At 38.9% G+C, this 27,661-nt stretch overlaps 4 protein-coding genes across 7 annotated transcripts; all 4 read left to right on the top strand.

Annotated features, from left to right (window-relative positions):
* The first annotated feature begins 125 nt into the window (after positions 1-125).
* On the top strand, positions 126-5,231 carry LOC110065993 (putative iron/ascorbate oxidoreductase DDB_G0283291). 3 transcript variants are annotated; one of them, XM_020773177.2, is made up of 5 exons: positions 126-491; positions 2,515-2,736; positions 3,344-3,521; positions 4,191-4,438; positions 4,679-5,231. In XM_020773177.2, exons 1-5 carry the CDS (start codon positions 449-451, stop codon positions 4,969-4,971), a joined length of 984 nt encoding a protein of 327 aa, XP_020628836.1. In that variant the 5' UTR covers positions 126-448; the 3' UTR covers positions 4,972-5,231. The 3 variants fall into 3 exon arrangements, with proteins under 3 accessions (XP_020628836.1, XP_020628837.1, XP_089131426.1); XM_020773178.2 differs by having other exon boundaries at positions 2,510-2,736; XM_089275300.1 differs by lacking the exon at positions 126-491 and having other exon boundaries at positions 506-2,736.
* A 1,611-nt stretch (positions 5,232-6,842) lies between these two features.
* On the top strand, positions 6,843-15,479 carry LOC110066017 (putative iron/ascorbate oxidoreductase DDB_G0283291). 2 transcript variants are annotated; one of them, XM_020773214.2, is made up of 5 exons: positions 6,843-7,189; positions 10,412-10,633; positions 11,375-11,552; positions 11,846-12,093; positions 12,517-15,479. In XM_020773214.2, exons 1-5 carry the CDS (start codon positions 7,147-7,149, stop codon positions 12,807-12,809), a joined length of 984 nt encoding a protein of 327 aa, XP_020628873.2. In that variant the 5' UTR covers positions 6,843-7,146; the 3' UTR covers positions 12,810-15,479. The 2 variants fall into 2 exon arrangements, with proteins under 2 accessions (XP_020628873.2, XP_020628872.2); XM_020773213.2 differs by lacking the exon at positions 6,843-7,189 and adding an exon at positions 7,392-9,736.
* LOC110066018 (histone H3.3) lies at positions 15,461-16,410 on the top strand. The gene has a single exon (XM_020773216.2). The coding sequence runs from the start codon at positions 15,461-15,463 to the stop codon at positions 15,869-15,871; it is 411 nt and encodes a 136-aa protein (XP_020628875.1). The 3' UTR covers positions 15,872-16,410.
* Positions 16,411-16,909: 499 nt separating this feature from the next.
* On the top strand, positions 16,910-25,833 carry LOC110066016 (isocitrate dehydrogenase [NAD] subunit alpha, mitochondrial-like). The gene is made up of 12 exons (XM_020773212.2): positions 16,910-17,059; positions 17,134-17,175; positions 18,133-18,216; positions 18,957-19,071; positions 19,608-19,665; positions 20,039-20,168; positions 21,892-22,025; positions 22,595-22,697; positions 22,944-23,008; positions 23,699-23,783; positions 24,435-24,587; positions 25,212-25,833. The coding sequence occupies exons 1-12, from the start codon at positions 16,925-16,927 to the stop codon at positions 25,284-25,286; spliced, it is 1,179 nt and encodes a 392-aa protein (XP_020628871.1). The 5' UTR covers positions 16,910-16,924; the 3' UTR covers positions 25,287-25,833.
* Positions 25,834-27,661: the final 1,828 nt, after the last annotated feature.

Below are 27,661 nucleotides of genomic sequence, written 5' to 3'. Positions count from 1 at the left end.
CCCCATTTTTCGCAAGTTTTGATAGATCACCTCTACCGCATTTCTGCGTTTTGCGAAAAAATGAACAAATCTATCATTAGAAGTTTGAAATGTTTGCCTATTATGTGTAAACGGGCTCTTTTAAGGTGGTCTTATACCTAAAATTTTTTTTTTTTGCAAAACAACTCTGTGGAACAGTTTTGGTATCACGTTAAAGGACTTTGCACTCTGACTTCAAAAATGAGCTTTTCCAGCTCACGTGCCACGATAGTTAATGAATAACTAGCTCCTTAGTGTTAAAAAGCAAAGCTAAGAAGAGATCTGGAACGAAGTTAATTCAATATTCCTCAGTTGGCCCGTGACGGTCAAATATTCGTGACAGTCGTTCTTGGCCGTCACAGGATTTGCCAATTAACCTTACCCGTCAGCTGACAAGCCAGTATACATATCGTGCTTCAACTTCCCAACAATGAGCTCTGTACCAGTAATAGATATTTCGCCTCTATCCAAAAGTAAGTGGTTTCCATGTTACTTTATAAGTGATCAAACGGAATCCCTATATGACATATGCATATACTGTTTGAGTTCATAGGTCCACGGAGGACGGGTAGAGTTTCTTTTGTACGGACTTCGCCTTCAGCTTGGTCCAAATGCATAAAGGTCTTATGAACTTGCGAAAGGATAATGATGTCTCTTTTTGCAACTGATTATTATGAAACTTTGACAAGCATGTGAAGTTCAAAGCGAAAAACTCATTGACCGTAGGCACAATCAAATATGCAAATTGAATGTGGTAATATGCGCACAGAGCGTTTCATTGAGCATTTCTGACTACAGTGACCTAGACCCAGCTAGAAACTTGAACAACAAATATTCTTCCCCCCAAAATAGAAGTTTCCCTTTATTTATCCGCCATGTATTTACAAACTCAAAAGTAAATGGCAACGCTTTTGACGCGAGTCTAATGTTCTCGGATGTTCCTTGCGTGAGGAGTGATAACATACGAACGCCGGCTAAATATTATCTTCCACGTCTAGAATCTTTTCAGCATGTTGAAATATATAATCCCAATAAGTAAACGTTTCTTAGAAAGGGTTTTACCTTTAGAGCCTTATTCATGGCTGGAAGCTTTAAGTTTATCATACAATATTGCTATAAAAAATCAGTTGAACATTGACAGTGGAACATTGACTGAGAGCAGAATCCTGGCAGTCTGTGCACCAAAATGGACATTTTCATACTCCATTTCCCTTAAAATCGAAGTGTTACATAAACTGCAAGCTTTGTCTCATGTCGCGTTAATATACTTCGATCTACTTTGTTATAATTTGCGTAACAGTGCCATTAGCGACCTTTTATATTATAGAACTTAAATATTCATAAAGCAGTTTGCACGATAACCAATGGGCTCATTATCCCGTCACGATTTTCCGTCACAATATTATCATACCACTTCTATTCCGCACATGCTTGAGTTCTCCACTAGTGATACACATTTTATCCGTGTGCAAAAGTAGTCCTTATGGTACTTTATAAGAGGTAATCTGGTAAGGTGTGATTTTAGCGCCCCAGCTTCCCGCAAAATTATGGAGCACGTGGTTGAACGGTGTGGAAGCGCGGTGGCTTGATGCATAGTTTGTACGGTCGCCTCCAGATGGAGCAGCTCGGGTTCGGCCTCGTGTTGTGTTCTAGGGCAATACACTTAATTCTCGCAGGGCCTCTCCCACCCAGATGTATAAATTTAATGCTGGGGATAACCCTGCGATGGACTCGATCATCCCATCGAGGGATGAAGTTGAAATTCTCCTGGTCTCTTCATATCACAGAAACCGAGATAAGCGCCGACCTGATGGGCCAGTTGGCTCGTATGCAGACTTTACCTTTACGTGGCTCAATGTAAATGAGTTATAAATCCTGACTTATTCCAGTCTAGGCTATCTCACACGCAGATGTTGACGTCTTTTAACACATTTTTTTTTGCACAACTGGCGGTTAGGGCTTTTATGCACAGACGTGACAACGCATGCTCAATGCAAGTGCCGCCTCGTCTAGATGCTTACGATCCCTGTTATCATTCTCGTGTGGGCATCCGTGGATTATACGTAAGCAATCGTCCGACTCGTCTGAATGACAAATTGCACTACAGACGTAAACGTACAAATATTCGTCTGGACAAAACCTTGCCATACTTTGCAAAACTACAACGAAAAAAGACTAAGTCATGCGCATTCGCCCTCGACTTTTATGAGGAGATAATACATTTGGCCTTTGGCCTCATCAATTATCACCGCTTAGAAATCTAGAGCTCATGATCTAATTGTTAAAAAACCGAGTTGAAGTTTGGAATACACGAGCTCCAAGTGAGTGTTTCTACTGCTTTATCGAGTTCTCCCAAAACTTGCTCATCGTGCACAATGTGGACCCAATGTACCAGAACATGCACAGTTAGCCAGCAGGCTATGTTGCCTTTCTATTCTACTGCCTTTTTTTTTTTTTGTTTAATAGAACGTCTCATTTGTTTTTGTTCAAGCACAGATGACAACGTAGTGGACCAGCAAGCTATAGATCAGGTCTATAAGCAGATTCACCAAACTTGTAAAGATATTGGATTCTTCTATATAACTGGTCATGGAGTGGAGCAATCGACCATGGACTTACTTTTAAGATATACACAGAAGTTTTTTGCTCTTCCAATGGAAAAGAAAACTGCTCTCAGCATTCATAAGAGCCCATCCTACAATGGATACATTGAGCCAGGTACCAAATATTCCTTGGAATCATGTACGTTAACTTAATTTCAAGGTAATATACTCAGTTTGCCATGAACTAGAAGTTCATCACAGGTAAAAACTTTGTCGGGAATCATTTCATCGTTATTTTCGATTCCGCAACTGGAAACTAGTTCATCAGAAGCCGCTTCTTCATGATCACCCCAGAAAAGGCAAAGCGACTGGAGGAATAATTGTCTTAGCAAAAACCACAATTGAAGGACACTAGCTGGGCCTTTTTAGTTTCGGGGACAATTTTATCTTGATCGAATAAAGATTATCGTTCAGGCTCTCTGTCCTTTGCCTGCCTTGTCGACGAGGGAGGCAAAGGAGAGAGAGCCTAGGATGATGATGATGATGATGATGATGATGAACATAAATGACAATAAGAGCATGTAACGAAGAAGTTCTAGGAATTAATGATTGTAAAAATGTTTCTTAAAACTTGTATGAGGAATTATGAAACCACGGGAAGACGATGATACTATCGGGTACTGCAACAACCGGTAAAGGAATTCATTGAATAAGATGGAGAATAAGATAAGTTAGTAAGTTCTGCTTATCGGTTGATTAAAAGACTTTTAAAATGTGTCTAGGTTGTGAAAGGACTCAAAATGTTGCAGATATCAGAGAAGGGATTTATTGTGGTCGGCAGTTGCTACAGTCGCATGATGGAGATGCAATGGTGATGAGCGACAATTTTCCAGAGGAGACTGATTTACCAGGATTTGCAGAAAGTGTAAAAGGCTACAAAGCTCAGCTCACAAAATTAGGGTAAGATGAAGAGGCAGTACATGTGGATAAGTCATTCTAATACAGTGGAACCGCGTTAATACGGTCACCAACGGGCCATGAAAACTTGGCCGTCCTAACAGGGTGGCCGTAATAACGGGGTGGGGTCAAATTTCATGACTGGTCTAAGCTGAGACGTCCAAACAGATATAAGCATCCGTAAAGCAGATATAATTTTTACAAAATTGAAACTTTAATCAGTACATACAATATTAACAATGGGAAGATGAACATAACTTGTTTGAGTTGTCGTATAAACGGGGTAAAATTATAGATTGAACAGGTTGAGATTTCAGAATGTGGCCGTTTGCCGTATTAATGAGGGTGGCCGTATTAACCGCGGGGTTTGGGTTCCACTGTAAAGAAATTCATTTTGATTATCAGTCACTATCATTTTCCTCACCTCGTGCCATTGAGTTCAAATAGCAATGAAAATTGCAGTTTTTGTCTCGAAAGAAACTCTTGGTACTTGACAGCCTTTCGCATTACAACTAGGAGGAGACAGCGCGCTTTTTGGCAACAATAAATAAAACCATTAAAATTCAATTTCACATTGGTGGTGCAGTTCAGTGGTGCAGTTCATTATTCTTAGTTAGTGATTTTCTCATCTGCTGTTTTTTGACAAAGTGCACGGTTACTTTTCTGCAACAGATTTGCAATGATAAAAGCCTTGGCTGTTGGATTAGGACTCCCAGAAGACTACTTTGTTGACAAGTGTTCCCCACCTATGAGTATTCTAGCTTTCTGGCACTACCTACCCTACCCAGGTGACACTGACTCTTGGGGGGTAGGACCGCACACCGATTCTGGCATGTGGACCTTTTTACTGCAAGATGATATTGGTGGATTGGAAGTGGAAATAACAGAGGGACAATGGGTTGAAGTGAAACCAATACCAGGTAGTGTGCAACGCTCTTTATGTTTGGCTCCTGATTTTTGAAAACATCTCCAATCTACTAGCTACTTTACTATCGTTTGATGGAAGGCATCTACGCTCTGATGGTATAGGTTCTCGAGACACTGGCCATATTGCAGTAGCACAGCAACCCTTTATAAAGCGTCTCCCACCTGACACTGGGTAATGAACTTTTCCATTCTTTGTGGCAACCAGATATTAACTATTTCTTGCTTATTAACAGGCACATTCGTGGTTAACCTGGGAGACTGCCTTCAGGCCTGGACCAAGGGTTTATACCGAGCCACAAGACATCGTGTAAGACGTTCAATCAAGACAGATCGATACTCAGTGCCATTTTTCTTTAACCCAAATCGAGGATGTATTATTGAGCCTATTGAGACTGACATCACAAGAAATCTGACCTTCACCAAGATTGTAAAAGGCCTTGAGATGCCCTTTCGCTATGGTGATTTCGCTCGAACACTTTTAGAGAAAAGCCACGGCTGGAGCAGAGGACAGAATAACATAAATTGAAGTTTGACTGCATATACTTTATTTTTGACACCTCTAACTCTTACTAACGGTGTGCAAAAAAGTCTTGCTCAGGGTTAGTTCATTTTTCCATCAGGCTACTGGATTGATTATTTCATTTAACCAAGGACAGATTCATACATTTTGTCGGTATTGCATGATAAGAAGTTTTGCCGGGCAAATCCATGTTCAGAGAAGGACAGTCGGGAAAGGCAAGCTTTCTGCTTCAGCTAACTCTAAATAAAATAAACACCGAAATACTACCTTCTGCGCCGTTGTTTTTCGGCAAAAGACTTCTCATCAAGTTGCCTTGTTTCAAAATTTTCAGGTGAACCCCAACTGTATTCACATTTAAATTACAAGCAAGTGCGATCCCGTTTTAACATTTTTGTATTTAAATGTCACAAATTAACAAATAGATTCCATGTTGCCGTGCGTCTGTTTAGTAATAGATCACAGATGACGTCAAAACGTGGGAAGAACAAAAAAACTGGCTCAAGAGGCGATAGCCGAGTGTCACTGATGTTTTTACAACAGTTTGACGTCTTCTGTGATCTATTACTGGACGACGCACGGCAACAAGGAATCTATCTGTTTTATACGATAAAGAAATAAGAAAAATGTTAGTGACGTCATCTATACGTCTTATTCTCTTGATGCGAGACAAGTGATGCTAGTGAGTAGCGCCCTATGTTAGGAGGAATTCTGTCAGCTCGTGTGAGCGTGGCGCCCGGTAACAAAATGAACATTCAACGTTCTCATTCCAAGAGACGCTCATTTCAGCCTCGGCACTAGGAAAAGTTGGCTTTAAAGACTTTCCGTTTTTGGTTGATCTCTAGCTGCATGAAACCGTTGAATTAGAGCACCTAAGGACCTCAACATAATTACAATTCTTTACAATTCCACCTCTAATTCCAGCCTTAGATACCAACAATACCAGCGGTTAGGCGTTCCGGCTGAGTTACATGGGAGAGTTAAAAAGACCGATTCCCGCTTCACTGACTACCCTAGGGACTACTCCGCGGACTACCCTAAATAATCAATCAAATTTACTTTTACAGGGAAAAGAGCCACAAGAAGCCTACCTGCTCCACCTACACGATCATAACTGTATGATAAAAAAAACAGTCAGTGGACAGTTGCCATTTTCTTTTCACCGACTTCCTCGACCCAGTCGTTTTTTCATTTTCGCCTCATTCTTTCGTAGTCTACCCCTCGGGTTATTGTGTTTGGAGTAATTATTCGGATAAATTCCCAAATGTTTAACAGACATTTTAAACTGAGAGAGGGAAATTTTGCGTTCATTTGTAATACATAGCCAAAAATATCATAAAATTAATTTAGTTCACCTGTTTGTAGTTTCTTTCGGGGCGTCAATTTCGATGATCTCGATTTCTCTAGATGTAAGGAAGGGTTCAAAAGGGCTGCTTTTTCAGCAAATGTTAATGTTGATGGCAAATACTTAAGGCAAATCAAAAAGGTTAATATTAAACAGCACTTACCGATCGTCCATTCTAAAAACGGGGTTTGGTAGGTTGCCGATGAAGAATGGGGAGAAAATGAAAATGTGAAAAAGAAAATGGCGGCTGTTTTTCATACAGTTATGATCGTGTAGATGGAGCAGGTAGGCTTCGATTCTCGTCCCCAGAGGCCGCGCTCCTTTTGGTCAGCCCCAAGAATCACGACCTCAGCACAGGTCCAGTGAGATTCCGGTTCTGATTGGCTTTGCAAACACAATAGAATGAGACCAGAACCAATCAGATTTGTCAGATTTGACTTTGAGCATGCGCAGAGAGACAGGAAGTCCGTGGATCACGAACTTCCGGTGTTGGAACCGGCCAGAGGTCGCGATTTTTCGTGCTGACCAAAAAGGAGCGCGGCCTCTGGGGACGAGAATGGTAGGCTTCTTGTATCTCTTTGCCCCATAAAAGTAACTTTGGTTGATTATTTAGGGTGGTCCGTGGGGCAGTCTGAAGGGTAGTCCCCGGAGTGGGGGTCAGTCTTTTTAAGACTCTCCCGAGTTACAATATGGGCTCTGGGTACGAGAATGTGGAATGTTTATATTCCGGGACATTCCCCTGACGTACTATGTTGAAAGCCAGGCAATAATATATTCCTTGAGAAGACAGAGCTTTACATCGAGTGCCAACACTTCATCACTCCGCTTCAATCCTGATCATGAATTCTGTTCCACTAATCGATATTTCGCCTCTGTGCAAAAGTAAGTTGATTTCATGTTTCTTTGATTTAATTAAGTAATGGAAAGCCCGTAGATTCTCGGCGTTTCTCTTTTAGTATAATGGGTCTGTACCTATAACATTTTGGTCGAGTACTTCCGAAATTGTCTTAAAACGTTTATGAACCAAGTCGAAGATGAATTAATTTTAGGAAGGGATAAGATTTTCGTTGTTTACAACTTTTCAACTTTTCAACTTTTCATTCTAGCAGTTAGACACGCTTACGAACTTCAAGTCCAAGCATTTCGTGTCTTCCAAATGCAACACAGAAAACGAAAGTTTCAATGTGCTGAGCGCAGCATTTAGGAGACTCTCGCGATGTTATAGATTTGTCTGGGCACATATGGCTTCCTTCAAGATTTAAGTTGTCGCATTGGTCTTCAGGCATTTAGAAGTAAAAGCCTGAAAAGAGTCAATGGATAGTAACGCTCCTGGTAATGGATCTGTTAGAGGAGAAATAAATAGTTATTTCTTCGTTTTCCCACCCTTCCCAGTATTGAAATCCCCCAATTATTTCCGACAATTAAAATAGTTAATCATTTCAGTGTTGTATCTCAAACTATTGATATTAAAATGCTCTTTAGAAGGCATTATACATCGGAGAATGTCTCAATACTTAACACGAATTTAAAAACAAAAAAAGTACTCAACTATTTTGCTACTATCATACTATTAAAAGGCCAAGTTCCTTTCCTCGGAAATAACTTGAAAAATGTTTGTAATTTATTGTCTCTGTCCCAGCATGAAGCCCGAAAAGGCTTTTCCTGGAAGCTGTAATAAGTTTTCCCTGAAACTCGTCCCTTAACTTCCGGTTATTTATGTTCGACCTCACTTCCGTTCTTCACAACTGCCCGCGCCGAAAGATCTGGAAACGAAATCGCTGGCAGAGATGAATGAAAAAACTAGCACTTCCGGTGAGAAACCAAATGAAGCTGGTCTTTCCACCGGAAAGTATTCGGAAAAACTGGAATACCTTCAGAGTAATCCTCTTTTCTCATGCAATATCCAGTATTGCTACCACAATAAAGCTCCTGGCATCCCTGTTTGTACCACACTGCCATAGTATATTAACTAACATATTCACGTAGTAAGCTATGGGAAAAGACTGTGGCCAAGGCATTGAGCCACTGGGAGCGAAAGCACAAAAGCTGTGTCGCGTCACCGAGGGGAGGTGGGAGGGTCGAAAATTCGATCAGACATTTTCAGTATAGAATGCAATCAGGGCAAGAGGATAGATTAAATAAGAAGACATTGCAGGTGACAATTCCTTCTTTCAATGAATAATTAGAATTAAATAATAGTTATGTAACCTACGCAATCAAGAACTTCGCGGCATAAACATGAATGAAAATATTAAAGTGAAGCATCGTGGTGTCAAGGACACATTGATAGAACTCGCTTACTCGGCTCTCGTTTACAAGTGGTGAAGGAGGGGCTTCGAATTTTACTGGACAGGGGTTGAAGCTAAGTGTGTTGGGTGGAGAATAAAAGATCAGTGCACAAGGTATAAATAGGATTAGCGTTGTTTACATGTGCAAACACGAGAGCTGTTCGCCTGGATTTAGTTCCTGCACTAGATGCAGTCCTTTATTAGACGTCTACCGCAGAGTTTTTTTTACCAGAGGAGTAGTAAATCAGCTGTTTGTCTCGGACAGAGAGAAGCCGTTCAAAAGCCAAGATGTTAAACAGTTTGCTCTGAACGTGGGCGATGCCTGGAAGGTCAAGCTGCCACAATACCAAGGAGGAGAAGATTTTTTGAATAGGGTGGTTCGTTGCACCAAGGGCAGCTTGAAGAAAATCCCTGGTGTGGCCAAAACTGACTCATGAAGGACTAGTAAGTCTTCACTCAAGTTGGAAGTGTTGTAACACTCGACCGCTCACTTACGTTTACGGTGACGAAATACAATTTGATGATCGGAAGAAAAGGTTGTTGTCCAGCGACCACAACCTGAAGCTCATTGACAAACAGTTACTGCGAGTGACGTCGACGGAAGGGGATATCATAAGCTCAAGTTACTCTTGTCCCACTTCTCATGGAATAAATGGCAAATAGACTACCACACTAATTTTCGTCAATTTCAAATCTGATGGAGATATGGTCGTTGTGGAGGAAAATTCACCCAGAAGTACTGGGAAGTTAGACCGTGCTGATGAAGGGACGAGATGGCAAGACGAGGAGGCAACCTCAAGAAATTGCTGCCCTTGAAGAAAGAAAGAATAGAAATTGCGACTGCTGTTGCTAGTCCCGCCCCTGATTACGGACCTACTGGGGAAGGCTCTTCAAAGAGCACGAGAACCCAGAGGACAACCTGCAATCACGAGGAGTTATCGTATAAAGAGAAAAGTTTTACGCTGGCTCGTTCACGTTGTCGAAGATTCTACATTGGTCCTTTGATCGCGTGCCGATGTGAGATATGACCTGGATCTTGTGATGATCAAGTCACGCGGATTAGAGTCTTATGGCTTTGAGAGTATAAACATTGTGGAATTAAAGAGAGTTGAAATGTGCGTTTTCGCTTTCTTTCACAAAGGTACTTTCCCTTCTTTAATTCAATATTCCCCGACAAAGCAGTATTCATCAACCATCATTCTCGCTTCAACCTCCGATCACACGGCATAAATTTTGTACCTGTAATAGGCATTTTTCCCCTGTAGAATGGTGCTTTCGTTTTAGTTTATAAAGTTAAGTGATTAGCACTGTTACATCCCTGAACTCATCTTAATATACAAGCGGTAAAGGGTTTGTATGAAGGAAATTTTGGTCAAGTTCTCATTTGTTAGCATTTTGAAGTAAATGGACCAAGGCGAAGGAAAGGTATGTAGTGAGGGGATAAGGTTTTCCTTTTAGATTGATATAGTAATCAAGTACAGAAAAAAGTAAAACGGAGTTAATGTTAGCTTATGTCGTGTTATTGCGTGCAAACACTGCTGACTAGTCTCGTTGTTTGGGATACTGAATTCTCTCCAGTCATAAAATCCAGAATATACGTTTTTCGTGTTTAGAATGTTATCACTGATCCTGATGTCTCCAGCTTTTCTTAGATAGAAGGAAGCGACAGTTAGTCTTACCAAAAACTTGTAAGTGTTGTTTATGCATTAAATACTAATTAATCACAACCTAGAAATATCAATTCTTTTGATAAAATGCTGTCATGACAAAGTCCTTTTATCCTGGTCTCTGCTAATCTCTTTCTTTTCTTTCACAGGAGGCAGCTTGGCTGACCAGCAAGCTATAGATCAGGTCTATCAGCAGATTCACCAAGCTTGCAAAGACATTGGATTCTTCTATATAACTGGTCATGGAGTGGAACAATCGACCCTGGACTTGCTTTTCAGTTATGCACGGAAGTTTTTTTCTCTTCCAGTGGAAAAGAAAACTGCTATCAGCATTGTTAAATGCCCATCCTACAATGGATATGTTAAATCAGGTACCTACAATTAAATATTCCTAGGAAAAGTGTATGCCAACTATAAAGGACCAACATGGTGTGGATTTTTAAACATTTTACTGAAAATAATTCAGCAGTAATGATTTTATTAAATAAAACGCTGCTTTCATACTACTAGTGAAAATCAGTAAAGGAGTCTATTCAACCACAGTGTTTCTCTCCTGCTAAGCTTTGAATCCATGATATGGTGATCAAGTAACATGGAAAAGAATTAGCAGTGACCCCAACCCCCTAATATTTAGGAGCCAGTATACACTTGGGCCAAAGCAGATCATGGCACAGGCAATGGAAGTCTTTTATAAAGTGTCTTGCCTGAGATTGCAACCAAAGGAGAAAAGCTGGGCCCTCTGATTTCAAAACTATTGCACTTGTGGGGGTGCAACATAAATATGAATAACAGTGACAATATTTAGCCAAGTCTTAAAGCGGAGCCATTTTTACCATGAGAAAAGTGATTCACAGGTTTCTATGAGTGTGGGACTCCACTTAGCAGCCCTTTGGGCTGCTGGAGCTTTGCTATAAAAAATTACGATTGTTGTCAAACTAATACAGGAAACAAAATGCAGCTGGTTTCTATTAATTTTACACGTAACTCAGGCTGGTAAGATTCCTGTTCAGTGAACAACTTCTAAAGTCAGATACTATGACCCGAGTTATTGTATCAGTAAGAGCATGTAGGGCTGAGTCCGATAAAACTGATCAATACTTCTTTTGTTAAAGGTTCTGAGAAGACCCAAAATGTTGTAGACATCAGAGAAGGTGTTTATTTGGGCGCAAATGTGAAGCATTTACACGAGGAAGATGCCATGGTCACATGCGATAATTTTCCACAAGAAAATGAGTTACCAGGTTTTGCCAAAACTGTAGAAACCTATAAAGCTCATCTAACAAATTTAGGGTAAGAACTAAATAAAACTAAAAAATCAAAATGTAGATAGGTTATCATAATAAAATTTATTAGGTAGATGTGGCATGATGAATATAATAATATGATGCAGGGCTTTTATCCCGACAAGCACCAATTGTTATTTTTCATAAAAACTAAACAGAGAGCCAGTGCTTTTTAAAAAAATAGGAATAAAATCAATTTCGCATTAAGTGAGTGCAATTTGTAATGCCCAGTTATGATTTTCTTTGTACTCGCCATCTGTTTCATGACAAAATGCATGGTTTCTTTTTGTTTATCAACAGATTTGCAATGACAAAAGCTTTGGCTGTTGGATTAGGGCTCCCAGAGAGCTATTTTGCTGACAGGTGTTCCCCACCTATGACTATTCTTGCCTTCTGGCACTATCCCCCCTACCCAGCTGACATTGACTCTTGGGGGGTGGGACCTCATACAGATTATGGTATGTGGACCTTATTACTGCAAGATGATATTGGTGGTTTGGAAGTGGAAATGACAGAGGGACAATGGGTTGAAGTGAAACCAATACCAGGTATTACTTACATTAATTGTGTCAGTTGCTCCTGTCAACTCATTTCTTTCAAAGAATCCAAGATAAGATTTCCTTTTGTACAATTTCCAGATAAGAGATTATCTGGAAAAAAAAGAAAAACAAACTCCCTACTGGAGTAGAATAACATCTCTAAGAAAACAGTACTTGAACATCAACATGCAATGTAACATATAACCAAAGGGCCTTCAGTAAGAACAAAATTGTAAAAATTAAAAACCTCTACTGCATTCTGGAAGACACAAAGATTACCAAAACAACCAAAAACAAAATGAATATCTAAGAATCTAGTAGGAAAAGTACATGTTATACAATGCAAGTGAGCCAATGACGCATCCCATGAGACTAATAAGCCTTTCCCTTTCCCTGGCAACCAGACATTAACTATGCCTTTCTTACTAACAGGCACATTAGTTGTTAACCTGGGAGACTGTCTTCAGGCCTGGACCAAAGGTCTCTATCGAGCCACAAGACATCGTGTAAGACGTTCAATCAAGGCAGATCGATATTCAGTGCCATTTTTCTTTAACCCAAACCGAGGATGCATTATTGAGCCTGTTGAGACTAATGTCACAAGAAATCTGAGTTTCACCAAAGTTGTAAAGGGACAGGAGTTGCCCTTCACTTTTGGCGATTTTAGTAAAAAACTGTTAGAGAAGAGTCATGACTGGAACAAAGGACATAATAACACAGACTAAAGTCTTGAAACACATTTACTTTAATTTGAAAACTTTACAGAGCACAAAGAATGTCATGTTAAATAATCAAAGGCAAGTGGATCTTGAAGTCAGACTTGTGGATTCTATCCTTTGCTTGCCTGATGGGTAAGTGAAGGTTAATTACAGAAGTACTGTAAGCAATTAAAACATTTATATATTGAATTAATATTAATCATGCTAGTATGAATTTTTGGGAAGCTGTTAAGAATGACTTTTAGGCTAGCACATCATGTTGTACCGTCCTATGTTACTTCTTTGTTAACATTGCAAAGGTAGATACTTGTTTCAGAAAACCCTGTACCTCTATTCTTGTGGTTGTATTGTTTCTAGAACAAAGCAATTTGCATGTACAGAAGATTTGTCTATATTAGTATCAACTATATGCTAGAAGAAAGATACATCACTTACAGGATCACACAAATGTGTGCTTAAAGGTGGAGTGATACTGTACCTATGTTGTTAGTAGCTTTTTATATTTTGGGAGACCTCACTTCTCCCTTTTCTTGGTTCCAAGTTAAGTGTATCTTTTGGAATTACTCATAGCTTGTTTGAGGAAATGTTATCTGCTGTTTTCAGGCTACAATAGTGTGTTAACTATGACTCAAATAAAGAGTACAGTAGCTCTAAATTTATTGCCATTCTGTGGTGCCTCTGTGGCCATGTTTTTCATGGTTTCAAAAAGAAAAGAAATAAGTCAAGCCACTTGGCAAGGTTTTAAACTTGAGCATAAATGGTTAGTACAGTGGAACCCCGCCTTACGATCACCCTGTTAATACGACCACCTTGTTATTACAGCCACTTTATTCTGGCCCAAAAAAAAAGCACAGTCAGTCATTTTCTTATTTAAAGAACCCCTTTAATACGACCACCCCGTTAATGCGACCAATTTTTTATGGCCTAAAGGTGGTCATATTAACGGGGTTCCACTGTACACTAAAACTAAATTAGACAAAACCATTAATTAATGTTTGACTAAAGAGGCTGAGACGAGGCCAATAACAATAGAAAAACTAAAACCATAAATCTTAGAAGTGGCTGTGGTTGCTCATAAGAGGTCATACAGTTTACAGGAGGCTCTCACCTTATAATGATTTGACTGGGATATGTTTGCTATTTTAAGGCAAAGGTTGGTTATGGGAGATGGTAATGCAGGGAAATTTGGCGACACTACCTACTGCACTTTTGTGTTCACTGTTATACAGTTCTATGCAATCCTTCTAATTTGCATTGTTCAAAATACAACTAGCTAATCCAGAATTAGTACAAACTTTGATTTAAGTAAGGATTTCTTGTATATATTTTATTTGTCCTTCACTTTCAACTTTTATTAATCTCAAACTGCAAAAAAACAGAGCAGTGAAAACATTTTTATATGGGCATTGTGAATACCTTGATTAACTTTAAATCCTAGCTTAGAATCAGTTAGCCTTCAGAAAACTGTACCCTATATTCCCAACATCCCCACATTCTTGTGGTTGATCCTAGAAGACCCCAGGGATGCATAATGGTTAGAATCTATCAAATAATCAAGCTTTAAAAAATGCACCTTAGCAACAAAAAATAGGCCATTTTTACCAACGTACAAAGCAAACAATAATAAATATGGTAATAATAATAATAATTATTAAAACTACCATTGACGTAAAAATAAATCATCATCATCATCATCGTCGTCGTAATATTACCTTTATACTAATGAAGTGTCAGATTAAAATACGGTAGCAGTTTCCCACTAAGGACACCAAAATAAAAGCAATTTAAAAAATAAAATTTTGGTATAGCTAACTACATAGTATTACGTTTAAGCTAAGGTTATAAGGGTGACAGCTGAAAATCAGGAGCAACTTCAGAATACCCGGCCACTTTACTTACATGTGTCGGTGGGCTTTGAAGAACGAGGTATATAACAATAGTTGCTATTCTTATTCAATGAGATGCTAATAAGTGGCCGGGTATTCTGGAGTTTAGCCGAAAATCACAACCATGTGGAAATTCTGGACGTGGGAATATATGTTACTGGCGTATTCTTTGTAGGACCAAGAACGCTCTAAGAATTAAGTTGAAAATATGGCAAACATGTACGTTATATCCATTCTAAAAGTATTATAATACTAAAATACCTAAGTGTTAAAAGAGGAAGAAAGAATTGTTTAAACGTCTTGAGTCAGTTTTTAATAAGCACAGTCTAAACCATGAATCGCGCGAATAAGACGAATTTTGCACCAAACACAAAGGACTCAATTTTGTACCTCGTGAAGCCCTTGTTACGTTATTTAACCTCTCAACAGTTGTTCATCGACCATGTTTATGTCAAGTTAAAGAGACAGATATAATTGTTCCTCACCGAGCGTTGCAGAAAGGACAAACACCAGCCATTTTCACAAAACATTGCCACACAACTCGTTTCTAGAAATGTTGCAACCAGACAAGCGAGCTTGACTTTCGCTCGGATCGAAGGGAACCAATCAGAGACCAGTAGTGTGAACGTTAAACCAATCAGTGACCATAACAATTGACCAATGAAACGTGCGCAATCTGCATATATATCGTTCAATCACATATGATTGACGCCATTAATAGGTTTGAACCGCGGTAAAGAGGAGAAAAGTTGAGGATTGTGGCAACAGAAAATGGCTCGTACGAAACAAACTGCCCGTAAATCAACCGGAGGAAAGGCTCCAAGGAAACAGCTAGCGACCAAAGCCGCCCGTAAGAGCGCTCCATCAACCGGTGGCGTCAAAAAGCCTCATCGTTATAGGCCGGGAACTGTCGCTCTTCGTGAGATTCGTCGTTACCAGAAGTCGACTGAATTGTTGATCAGAAAGCTTCCATTTCAGCGTCTTGTAAGAGAAATTGCCCAGGACTTCAAAACTGATCTTCGATTCCAAAGTGCTGCTATTGGCGCCCTACAAGAAGCCGCAGAAGCTTACTTGGTTGGTTTATTCGAAGACACAAACTTGTGCGCTATCCACGCGAAGCGTGTGACCATCATGCCAAAAGATATCCAACTCGCCCGCCGTATCAGGGGAGAACGTGCTTAAAAATAACTTGTATCATCGCCTGTATATATGAAAACTTTTATGGAACTTATCACTCGAGTAAGAAACTGAACTTTACTGCGATACATGCGCTAGTCGTCAGTAACGGCGTTACTATTCAATTTCATGTCATTCAAAACTGAACTATTTTCGTTTGAATTTTTCTCTAAATCTTGTTCATTTTTTAGCAGTTCTGTGTAACTATTAACAGTCTGTATTCCGATTTTCAACTGTATCTAGGCTCTTTTAAGTTTTATTTCAACACGTTGTTTTATGTTGTCGGTACTTAATATTTTGGCGCAATTGTGACGAGCGAGAACAACAAGTCTTTTGTTTCCCGAGGGTAGAGAATTCGAATGTCAATGCCCGTAAATGCGTTGTAATTTGACTTCTTCAAAGGTCCTTAGTCAATCTTCTGGCAATTTTGTACCAGAAGACACTCCTCAAGGGAAAAGACGTAGTCTGTAGTATAAGTACTGTCTGTAAGATATCCATTTTTAGCCTAACCCGTATTTAAGAGGCAATAAAGCTGTTTTCTCGTACGTAATTGTGGTTGTGTTCATTCTACATTTGTATCAGTGAAGTTTAGGATGCAGAGGGAGATTCACCACGTAGGAACTTAGAATTTGCGTGGTAAAACTTCCATGACCATGTGTAAACGAGCGTAAAGTGTTGATTTTATGCAAACGAAGTTATCTGAAACTGAAAGTTATCGAGAGAGTGTACTTTGAGAAATAAACGTCCGAGCGTTGGTTTGCGTGTTTGTTTCGCCCGGCTTCTACAATCCTGGGCATCTCGCTAACCTGGGTGCGAATTTTTCCCTCTGTAAATAAACTGTGTTGTGAAATGAACAGTTCTGGGCCTCATTAAAGCAAAGCAAGAAGAGTTATGCTATAGAGGTGAAATAAAGCAGCAGAAACCGCTTTTCGAGCCAGTTGGATCAGCGTTGTAGAGAAAAAAACTCTTTCGGAAAGTTCCCGAAAGTCTCAATTCCCATTTTCGTAATATTTCGTCACTCATTCGGAATTCGTCGGATTCTCGGTACCAGTACTTTACATGCAATACTCAGAAACAAACATGGCGTCCACGAGATTGTGCAGGCTTTGGTATCGAAACTCAAGCTCTGTTATAAATAATACTACCAAGGGATTGAGAAAGGCAGGAAGTTATTCCACGCAGAGACCAACCTGCGTAAGAACTGTTTGATGTCTATGTTACAGACTTAAAGAGCCACATAAAAAAGTATGATTTCACTGTTCTTGCAGGTTGCAGGTGAATTGAGATTTAGACGTTCATACTCTACAGAGGTAGGCTTACACGTAAGGAAAAGTAACGCCCGTTTGGAATTTTTACCTTAGCCTTTGTGATATCTGATAATTCATTTGTGACTAGGTTTAGTCTTTATCAACAATCCTTTCGTCAATTGTTAACTTACAAACTTAAGGCACAGTATTTTGTCAAAGGCATATTGCAGCATGTAACAATAAATGGAGTTGTTAATGGACTCTTAATGATGACAGGGCTCAGAGAATCATGGCTTTCAATTGTTGCACTGTAGATGTACATTTATTGTAATACTATTTTTGGCTTCATTGCACAATTTTGTGTCGCTATAAGAGCCATATTTGCTAGGGATTCTGACCACCATCCAATGTTCACAGAGAACATGTAAGCTTATATCAGTTGATATACGCCGGTTATATTACTTGGACAAATTGAAAGGACATCATATTGCATTTGACAATTTGCTTAAGGGTGCTTATAAATTTCAAGCACCATTGAGTGGGTAATTATGAGTCTCCTTTCACTGTAAATCCATTTCCTGACAGAAGACTCTTCTTACCATGAACTTTAGATAGTGTGATTGAAAACATAATGTAAAACTCTTCATGTTGAACATGGTTTTCTCTGGAGGTGCCAGTATAAGAACATGTATTGATTATTTAGATTTTGCAATCTATGTGTTTGGTCTTGCTTTATTTCAATGTTTACAGGGACTCTCATGCTTGCACTTTATGCTTGCATTTTAATGGAAACCAGAATGAAGGCATTATTAATAATATGTAAAAGGTCTAAATTAATAGTTGTTTTATTGGTACTGTATTAAGTTATTGAAGTCATTTCTGTACAGATACGAATTTTCACATGCTTCTATCAAGACTAGTAATTTATGATTTTCATCCTTCTATTTTTTAATTCCCCTTACTTTCTTTCGCTACATTATACTTTAGTATACTATTAACATTATTTCCGACTAAAACTAGACCAGGAAAGTAACACTTATCCCTGGAGATGGAATAGGACCAGAAATTTCAGATGCTGTCAAAACTGTATTTGCTGCTGCAAAGGTATTATTGCTGTTCATGTACATGAGTCTTGAATATTTAACCACGGTAATACACAATTTTCACGGCTGCTTTTGAAGTAGTCATAAGCTCAAGCTACAATCAGGAACAAAAGTAGCTGTTCACTGCCTGAAAACATACGTTGTGCCTTTAAATGTAGTTTGACTTGTCTGCACTCCACATATCTCACCCCCTCTCCCTTTAACAATGCTGTAAACTCATAATAGCATTAACCAAGCCTGTTTCAGCATTGATTGGGCAGTGGGTGGATGGTGGTTATCGACCAAAAAAGGATTTTTTTCTATTGGGGGAAGAACATCTCTCTGTCTGAAAACATCCCTTTTGCAAAAGTGTTTCAATGCTTTTGTCCCTGATTGCAGCCTATGTCTAACAGTGGCAGTAAATTAAAAAGAATAAATCTCTACTAGAGTATAAAAATTAATATTTAATGGACATCAATTAAAGAATAAAAGTAATATTAATGAATAAAGCAGTCTTAAATGAATACAAAGAAGGGAAGATCCTTATTTCAAAGGGTAATTTTTCTGCGGTTACTTTCAAACCAATAGCAAGTTTTACTAATGATAAGAAAAGACAAACAAACAAACATTTCTGCTGCATGAATGTAGCAACTTAACTACTAGTATTCAAAGACCTCTGGAAGCCATTTGAATATTTCCAATTAATTTCTGGAGGACATGAATATTTCAAAAGTGGAATGTTGATGTCTAATTTTCTTTCAGGTTCCCATTGAATGGGAAGAGGTTACAGTGACACCTATTGTCCTCCCTGATGGTAAGACCACAATCCCAGCAGCAGCAAAAAACTCTATGATGAAGAACAAGACTGGTCTCAAAGGTAGGTTAAACTTTTTTTCAAATGGTAAAAATGCAAGAATAAATAGTTGACCTTAATCTTACTGGTTAACAGCATAACATATTATGACAAAATATGGTAGATTGTATGTGATCAGCACTTACCAGGCCTTGTGTAGCATATCCCAGTCTTGAGATACTTCCTGTTTTTCACATGTCAAGCAGGAAAACATTGTAATCCTGACTATCCCATCACCAAGGTGTGGCATGAAAAACATATGCATTCCATTGCATTAGTGCACCTAATTTTGCATCATTTTTTGGGTAGCAAGGGGGGAGCTCCATTTGATAGTATTCATGATGAACTTTCAATATTGCTAAGTCTTTTTACACATCTGTAAAAATACTATTGATATTGATTCAGATTGTCAAAATAATCATTGGTATTGTACACACTGCAAATGCAATGTTCCTTTGATCTGGGATGGTGTATTTTCTAAGGCAAAACAGAGTAACTTTTGATTAAAAAATTACTTTGCCATAGGGATTAACAATGAAACATGCTTGAATTTGTTACAGGGCCACTGGAAACAAAGATTGGTAAAGGACATGTGTCTATGAATCTGACTCTGAGGAGGTTTGTAACCAATAAATTGTAATTGAGCTAAAGGTTTCAAGTTAAGGGTTCATTTACTGAGTTCACAATTTGAGAGTAACATTCAGGCCCTAAAAGGAATCTCACCTGGGTAATGAATTTGTTTATTCTGGAAATCTGGAAAAAGTATGGAATTTTCCTCACTAGCTTTCCAGATCATAATAGTTTGGATTTTCGAAACATATTTATTATCTATGTCAGCTGCCTTACATCTTCTGTTATAAAGTAGGACTTTGTAACCATTTTATCAATTACGTCCTGAATTTGTGTCTTAAGCAGCTCTGTAATGAATGAACTGATTAATAGGCTTGATTGGTTATATTGATAGATAGTTAATCAGTTGATTTACCCACAGGGTTTTCAGCTTGTATGCCAATGTGCGACCTTGTCGATCCATAGAGGGCTATCCTACGGTGTATAATGATGTTAATCTAGTGACTATCAGAGAAAACACAGAGGGAGAATACAGTGGCATAGAGCACGTAGTAAGTTGACAGTACTAAATGTACCTAAATGTTGTAACAGTACTTGTCATCAGCTCTCTAAAGCAGGGGTTTCAATAATAGCCGGGTAGTGGGTAGATCTACCCGCTTGCAATGAGTGGACTACCCACTTGTAGCTGTCCCAGGTGGCCGTACACAAATAACTAAGACCAGATAACTTCCTCGCAGCTAAGGATTCTCTTCAAGAAATTTGGTAAAATAAGTCTTATGATAATAGGTAAAGAAAAAGAAAGGTACAAGAAAAAACTTTCTAGTGTTAACCCAGCCTTTTGGACCACGAAAGATGAAGGAAAGTGTAACCTTACGTATGAGAACAATTGCTTCAATACGAAGTGAAAAAACTGTGCCAGGCATTCAGCTGAAATCTAGAGGAAACTGGGACTAAGTATGAATAATAATGGCTGCCAAAAGGCAATCATTATTAGCATATTTCACACCAGTGTCAAAACAAAAGAGGTCAAAGAAGAATGATTCTTCGCAAGGTTAGTTCAGTATATTGAAAGGGACACATTTTGGTGTTTAATCTTTAATATTATGCTTCTTTTTGTGGTGAAATGTGATTTATTGTTCATGAATTGATTTGAATACAAAGAATTAAAATACCACATGTTATCAACCTTGTCTTTCCAATTGATTGACTTCTAGGAACAACAAAGCAACATAAAAATAGGCCTCAAAATGCAGGAAAATGCATCTGCGAGAGTCTAGAGTTTCAAAATTTCCCAGGGGAACATGCCCCCGGACCCCCCTAGTTGGGAAGTTCCTCTGCCTGTTTTTCTAAACTATCCTCTTGTGCCACAAATTATTGAAACCTCTGCTAAAGGCATTTTCAATCACAAGTAATAACTATACTGAGTTTTATTTTCATCAAGCTCAATGAGAATAGCTTTTCTTTTTCACTTACTTAGAGGGTAGTCAAAATACAAGACCTAATAGTCAAATTATATGAATTTTTACTAATTAGTCTGTGAGTAGTTGGATCCAGCAAATGGCAACATTGTAAGGGCTCAGATGCCTGAATCCTTGAAGAACAAGTTCATTATTTACAAATATTATGACTCTTATAATTATCTACATTGAAAAGAAATATGGTGTGCCTGTCCAGCAACTGCCTTTTATACCTGGCTACAAGACTGAAATTGAATAGCAACTCAAAATTTGAAAATGATCAAAAGACAACACCTGGGGAGGCCGTCTTGAAATACCTTCAGTTGGTACATGATAATTGAGGCTGTAAGCTTTCTTAAAGTTATAAAAATTATCCCAAACACTTGTTGAAAATTATTTGGTTAGATTGGTTACTTAGAATTTTTACATCCCTGTAAACATCAATAAAATTATTTTGGAGAAATGGTATTTTACAACCAATGAACAGTAAGTTGTGATGGGTCCAACTGTGAGATCACAGCAAGCTCACTGAACATATTATAAAGGCTTCAGGTTACTTGAAAAATTTTCTGTAATCCTTTTTATATATATATATTTTTTTCATTAAAGAGGGGACATGTATGTGTGTTAACCCAATGCAAATATGAGTTGACTTCTTAACATTTGCATTTGTCCATCTGTTGATCCAAATAAACTTTTACATCATATCAAATGAATGAGCTGGAAGATCTGATGTCGCTCTGAGAAGGAAACAAAGGTGTCTGTATGTGAACTTCTTGATTATTTCCAGGCCTTTACAAGTTGTTTGTTTTCACAGGTTGTTGATGGTGTGGTACAGAGTATTAAGCTGATCACAAGGGAAGCCTCTCAAAGAGTTGCAGACTTTGCATTCCAGTATGCCAAGGCAAATAACAGACACACCGTGACTGCTGTACATAAAGCCAATATCATGTAAGTAGGAGACAACGACGAAATTGATGCAAACATGAAGGCAGATTTAGTGCCACTATTAGCACTGTTTACCAAAGTTGAGCTCTTTTACTCCTGCAAGACTGAAGTAAACCACCTTACAAGATGCTGGAGTTAAGATACAAATCCATTTTCTACGTCAGAATAATAAAATAACATTAAGTAAACCTACCTTTCATTCAGATACATGCAGTAGGCCTTTTGCATCCTACTTATTAAGGGCTAACAATATATACTTCATAGTGCATTGAACAAGATGAATATTAGAAAAATATTTGCTAATACTATACTGTCAGACAAAAAATGCTGACATTTTAATGTCACTACTGCTGAAACATTTGTGTTCATTAATGAATCTGGGTGCTAACACAGAATGCTTGACAGTATTCCAAAGACTGGATCATTTAACATTGTTGAAATTTCACAGCAAAAATAATAAAAAGTTTTAGATGTGGTAAAGAGCACATTCATTTCAATGTCCTATTCATTGTACTTTATCAATGATGATCTAAGAACTTCAAGTTGATTCACTTCTTTCACTCGATTTTCAGGCGACGTTCTGATGGTCTTTTCCTGGAATGCTGTCGAAAGGCTGCTGAGAAGAATAAAGATATCAGATACAATGAGATGTATCTGGATACTACTTGTCTTAATGTGAGTTTTAACACATGCAGTAATTGCTGCTATCTGGATGCCCAGCATTGAGATGCTCGTATTTGACCTTTGCAAGTATTTCAGTCAGTTGCCATGGAACTATATGTCTGGAATTTATGGAAAATGGAAGGGCACATGTAAAAATTCCAAGGAATGTCAATCTTTTATTTTTTTGTTTCTCACTTGTATATTTAGATGCTCTAGGCACTGTGATTGGTCAATGTCTTCTTGTCTCTGCAATTTCAGATTGTCAAAGATCCTTCCAGTTTTGATGTCATGGTGATGCCAAACTTATATGGAGATATTTTGAGGTGGGACATTGGACTTTAATTACCTATGTTTTAAATTATGCCATCTAATAATAGGTCTACATCAATTTTTATTTGTCATTAGTGAAAAAACAGTTTGGTTCAGATAGTTTTACTTTCTTGTAAATGTCATCATATTTAAGATCAGACTGGTCGTTGTTTAGGAAGTGAATGAATCCAGGAGTGTCAGTGATTTAACAAATTGACATCAGTTTTTCATGCGTCTGTCCTGATAGTGACCATAAATTTCATCATAACATTGTCAAAGTAACTGTGGATCCACAAGGCAATAGATGAATGGATCCGCAGACTACTTTGGCATTGCTATGACGAAATTCAGTCAGTAACAGGACATACGCATGAAAAACTGATGACAATTTTTTTTTTTACAGTTATATCAAATTGTCAAATTGACCGCTCTTGCTCGTTGTGTGAACATCGCATAAATTATAGATTTATGTGTCTGTCCTCTTATTGACAATGAAATTTAGCCAATGAGTGCACAAGAGTTTCTGCAATGATTATTGTTGTAAAATAGTGGGATTGTTTAGCTGATGATACCCCTGGAAAGGACTGTTGCTAGTCAGTGACGTTAAAACAACCACAGAAGTCATCACACTCAAGTTCTGCACCTCTTATGCCATCATAGTCTGTGGTTAACTAATTAAAGGTGATGTTTTTCTCATTTTGCAGTGATTTGTGTGCTGGATTGATCGGTGGATTGGGTGTCACACCGAGTGGAAACATCGGAGCTGATGGAGTTGCCATATTTGAATCAGTAAGTGCAGTTCGCTAGATAGGACCTGTAGTGGGGTGTAGTTGGGCTGCATTGTAGGGAAATTTTTAATCCATAATCCATATTCCGGGCTAGGGAATCCTCTGAATCCCCTGCCTCGGCCAAGTGAGAATGAACAGTTATTTGTCTGACAGGGAAATCTGCTTGTTCCAGACGACTGGATGGCACGTTTTTCAACTCCTGAACTACCATACTTAACATGACACTGTACTGGTGAAACAAACCGACGTGGTACAAAACTTGGACTTGGTAATATGAGTACGAAACGTCTGAATTGACCGGCTGTAAATCGTCCAAGTTGGGTTCCAATCCTCTGGGTACGAACCTTTTATGGGTACGACACCACACGTACGGAAAGTGTTCAAAGTATTCACGTTTCCTAGCATAAGGGAACTCCCATGAATAGCACCAGTCAGGTTACCCCAGTAGTATTTTATATGGTTGCCCTAAGAATTTGCCCATACCCATTTTTACACTAATCAGAAAGGCTAATCATTAAGGTGGGTTGTCAGTCTAGGACTATTTAACATAGGGTCGCTACGTTGGTAATTGATTCTCTTACAGTGAATAGTTGGTTCAAGTGATTAAAAGCATGTCAGATGTGGATGTAAGTTATGTTGTTGCTTCCTGCAGGTACACGGCACAGCTCCTGATATCGCAGGTCAGGACAAAGCTAACCCCACAGCACTCCTGCTAAGTGCTGTAATGATGCTGCGGCATATGGAGCTACATTCACATGCAAAGGATGTAGAGACGGCAGTGCTTGAAACCATCGAAGAAGGAAAGGTAAGCTTCCTTTAACCCTTAATGCCTAAAAACGATCAGTAAGGGATTTCTCGGTACAATACAGGGCTTAGAAAATAGCGAATTTGGCCACCCACTTAATAGCCTGCATGGCCAGCGTTCACAGGGGAGGGAGAGGGGGAAACTAGAAGTTCCAAGCGCGACTGGGGGGGAGGAGGAGGAAGGAGGGAAGAGGCTTGCTGGCGTTCACGTCCCTTCCCTCCTTCCTCTTCCAGATCGTGCTTCGCGCTTCTAGTTCCCCCCCCCCCCCCCCCCCCTTTGCATGGCGGCCACATAGGCTACCCAGTTAACTATCCCGACGGGCTAGTGCGTAATTACTAGTAGTACGTTCTAACGTGATTTTTAAAACTGTCGACCAACTTTTGCTTAAAGATAAACAGCACGAATTTGTTGTACTTTGTAACAAAACTTAAACGTAAAGTCCGAAATCTTGATCTATAGTGGCGATAGGGATAGAAAAAAATTAGACTCGATCGTCCGTATTTTATATAAACTAAATGTGTCAGGTGCACTAAAAAAGACTGGAGAGAGTTCACTAGTTGTTGTGCTCTGTTACAAAACTTCTGGTCTTGGGACTCAGCGAAATTACATTTGGTATCTTAACAGGTGTTGACAGGGGATTTGGGTGGCCAAAGTACATGCTCAGAGTTTACCAAGGAAATCTGCCGCCATCTTGAGTAGCTAACCTCTTTAATTTAAGTCTTCCAGCTGGTTTGGAGTTATATTCCGACACTTGTAATTTCGTTTCTGCTATCCTACTAGTAAACGCTCAAGTAATTTGGTTTATTATATGTTGGTACTACTGAATTTTCTCCAACAGTATTGAAGGTAATTTTTAGTATCTTGAAGAAAGTAATTGCTTCAGACATGCTATAACTCAGGAGAACACTGGTATTTTATTTCTGTTATACAATTTCTTCTATAGTGCCATCTTCGTTCTGCTAGGGTTTGTTTGTTTGAGGTCCACTTAACTCAGTGCTTTTTTCTTCATACAATTTCGAGAACAAAAATTCATCTTCTAACACTTTTGTGACATCCTATGTTGCATTCAGGTTGTCAAATGAGTTGTACATTGAATTTTTTAGACGTTTTTTTCCGTTGTATGCGCTTTATGGCTGTCATCAATTGTTATGATGAGTTTAGATTAATCTTTAATTGAAACCAGATTATGACAAATTGTACATGAAATTAATACAGAAAAATTAAAGCATAATTATTTAACTCGCCATTTCCTCACAATGTCTTTGTAGGGGGCCCCAGGCCTCGGTGGTAACCCGGAATCCACAAAATTACACCAGCCGTAATACGTTAGCTCTATGATCGAGCAAAATTGCCGTTGTGGGTAAACGCGCTAAATACCTGCCAAATCTGTTGAAAATGTTATTAACTCGATTAGCTCAAGGGATAAATGTGAAAGTTAATCAGTAAAGAAATGGTGGTGCATCCTCGGAGGCCTAGTGACAGTCGGGACGACACGAAGTAACCGAGTAGTGTAGTCGGCTCGACGAAATTCTGCAACTGTACCGCTCGGGTTACGTGGTGTTGCCTCGGACTAACTGCTCTTAGCAGGGTTCGCAGGCATCTTGAACGTCGTTGAAGTGCTTGGATTGTTTGATTGTTTTCACTTAGTGGAAGAATTAAAAAAGACCTGTTATTCTTGAACAAATCTGACGGGTATCCCTTAACCTGAGCATGTAGTGTCACATTCTAATGGTATTTTTTCAGTGAGTGGAGTCCTCGGAAAAATCCGAATTGTTTCCCAGAAAGGTCTTGAAAAGTCCTTGAATTTGTCGTCTAAAAATGAGAACGAACCCTGTCCAAGAGAGACCCGCGTCTCCGTTGACCCATTGATGGAAAGTGTGCAGACCAAACAGTTGGGTTTCTTCAATGAAACTTTTCAACACTGAATGAGTTATTTGTAATTCTTTTAGCTTAAAGGCAAGTTCATAGAACTCTTTCCTTGCCTTGCAGTGCAAGTTAACTTAACTGAAACTCCGCTTGTTATTTACGCCGTCACAAATGTCAAGATCATCCCCTTAAATTTTCGTTAATTTGAAATGGCTCTGAACCCTGCCTACAGAATTGCAAAAAGTTGTATCTTAAACATGGTTATCAGAAGTCGATGGATTTCATCAAGGCGTTTAATTATAAGCGCTTGAAGCTAAAATCAAGGCTGTATTGATAGGTTGTTTCGTTGCTATAGTAACCTATTATGCCTATTAAGAGGACCACAACTTGTTCACCAATGATTGGGCGTTTGTGTGATACCTTTATTGCAGCGTCACTTGTTAAACAGTGGTAGCATTGATCCGTCAAAGTATAACTGTTGGAAACTGTTGCCAGCCACCCATTACTTGCAATCTTCCCGACTCTGCGCAGATGACATCATGAATACCGGTAGGCCATTCCGAAATTGCGCAGGGAACTGGGGCGAGTTTCAAATTTAAACCAATCAATAAACTGACACCACTACATGAAAGATCACGTTGAGAGTAGTCATTTGAACAAGTTTGATGCTTTTAGGGTGAACAGAGACAAGTTACAGACCTTGAAACATGGTGAGACGGCGTACCCCAAAACCATATAAACTCTTAAAATTTTTTTCATCATAATAATTATAATGTTTTATCGACTACCTCCGATTAAAACGCAAGGAAAACAGCCACATCCAGTGGATTTTGAGAATATTTCATGATCGCACTATCGCGAAACTCAACGTCGCATTTAATACATTAAAATTGTAATTTGTATTAAATGAAGTTACCTTCAAATATGCAGGCTATAATTTAGAAAGATTGTTTTGTTCCAGCCAAGCCGAAACAAACTCTATCGGCTTTCCCACTAAAAATACCTTTACGTCCAACAAGTGGTGCCTCGCCATTGCGTTTGAACACGTGCACGATTGACCCGCCCCCTACACCCCCCCCCCCCGGCCAAGACTGCCTTAAACAATTCCCCGTCCCCGTGCACGAAGGGCTGAATTTGTCCCGGGGGTTGCCCGGGAGGGAGATGATAACAGTTGGAATTCTAGTACGCATAAGCATAAGTATAAGAAT

The sequence above is a fragment of the Orbicella faveolata genome, unplaced genomic scaffold (assembly GCF_042242905.1).
Source record: "Orbicella faveolata isolate gen_17 unplaced genomic scaffold, um_ofav_v1 contig_36, whole genome shotgun sequence".
Lineage (NCBI taxonomy): Eukaryota > Metazoa > Cnidaria > Anthozoa > Scleractinia > Merulinidae > Orbicella > Orbicella faveolata.
The sequence above is the reverse complement of the archived record's forward strand: the minus strand, read 5'-3'. Positions and strand labels throughout refer to the sequence as shown.

What these genes read in the sequence shown, in the direction of transcription:
- LOC110065993 (XM_089275300.1), top strand. Translation starts at nt 2,394, where the DNA reads ATGTGGACCCAATGTACCAGAACATGCACAGTTAGCCAGCAGGCTATG. An exon ending in CAATGGATACATTGAGCCAG is followed by an intron (nt 2,737 to 3,343) that starts GTACCAAATATT and finishes AAATGTGTCTAG; the next exon opens with GTTGTGAAAGGACTCAAAAT. An exon ending in GCTCAGCTCACAAAATTAGG is followed by an intron (nt 3,522 to 4,190) that starts GTAAGATGAAGA and finishes TTTCTGCAACAG; the next exon opens with ATTTGCAATGATAAAAGCCT.
- LOC110066017 (XM_020773213.2), top strand. Translation starts at nt 9,637, where the DNA reads ATGATCAAGTCACGCGGATTAGAGTCTTATGGCTTTGAGAGTATAAAC. An exon ending in TTTCGCTTTCTTTCACAAAG is followed by an intron (nt 9,737 to 10,411) that starts GTACTTTCCCTT and finishes TTTCTTTCACAG; the next exon opens with GAGGCAGCTTGGCTGACCAG. An exon ending in TGAAGTGAAACCAATACCAG is followed by an intron (nt 12,094 to 12,516) that starts GTATTACTTACA and finishes TCTTACTAACAG; the next exon opens with GCACATTAGTTGTTAACCTG.
- LOC110066018 (XM_020773216.2), top strand. Translation starts at nt 15,461, where the DNA reads ATGGCTCGTACGAAACAAACTGCCCGTAAATCAACCGGAGGAAAGGCT.
- LOC110066016 (XM_020773212.2), top strand. Translation starts at nt 16,925, where the DNA reads ATGCAATACTCAGAAACAAACATGGCGTCCACGAGATTGTGCAGGCTT. An exon ending in CCACGCAGAGACCAACCTGC is followed by an intron (nt 17,060 to 17,133) that starts GTAAGAACTGTT and finishes CTGTTCTTGCAG; the next exon opens with GTTGCAGGTGAATTGAGATT. An exon ending in CTGTATTTGCTGCTGCAAAG is followed by an intron (nt 18,217 to 18,956) that starts GTATTATTGCTG and finishes ATTTTCTTTCAG; the next exon opens with GTTCCCATTGAATGGGAAGA.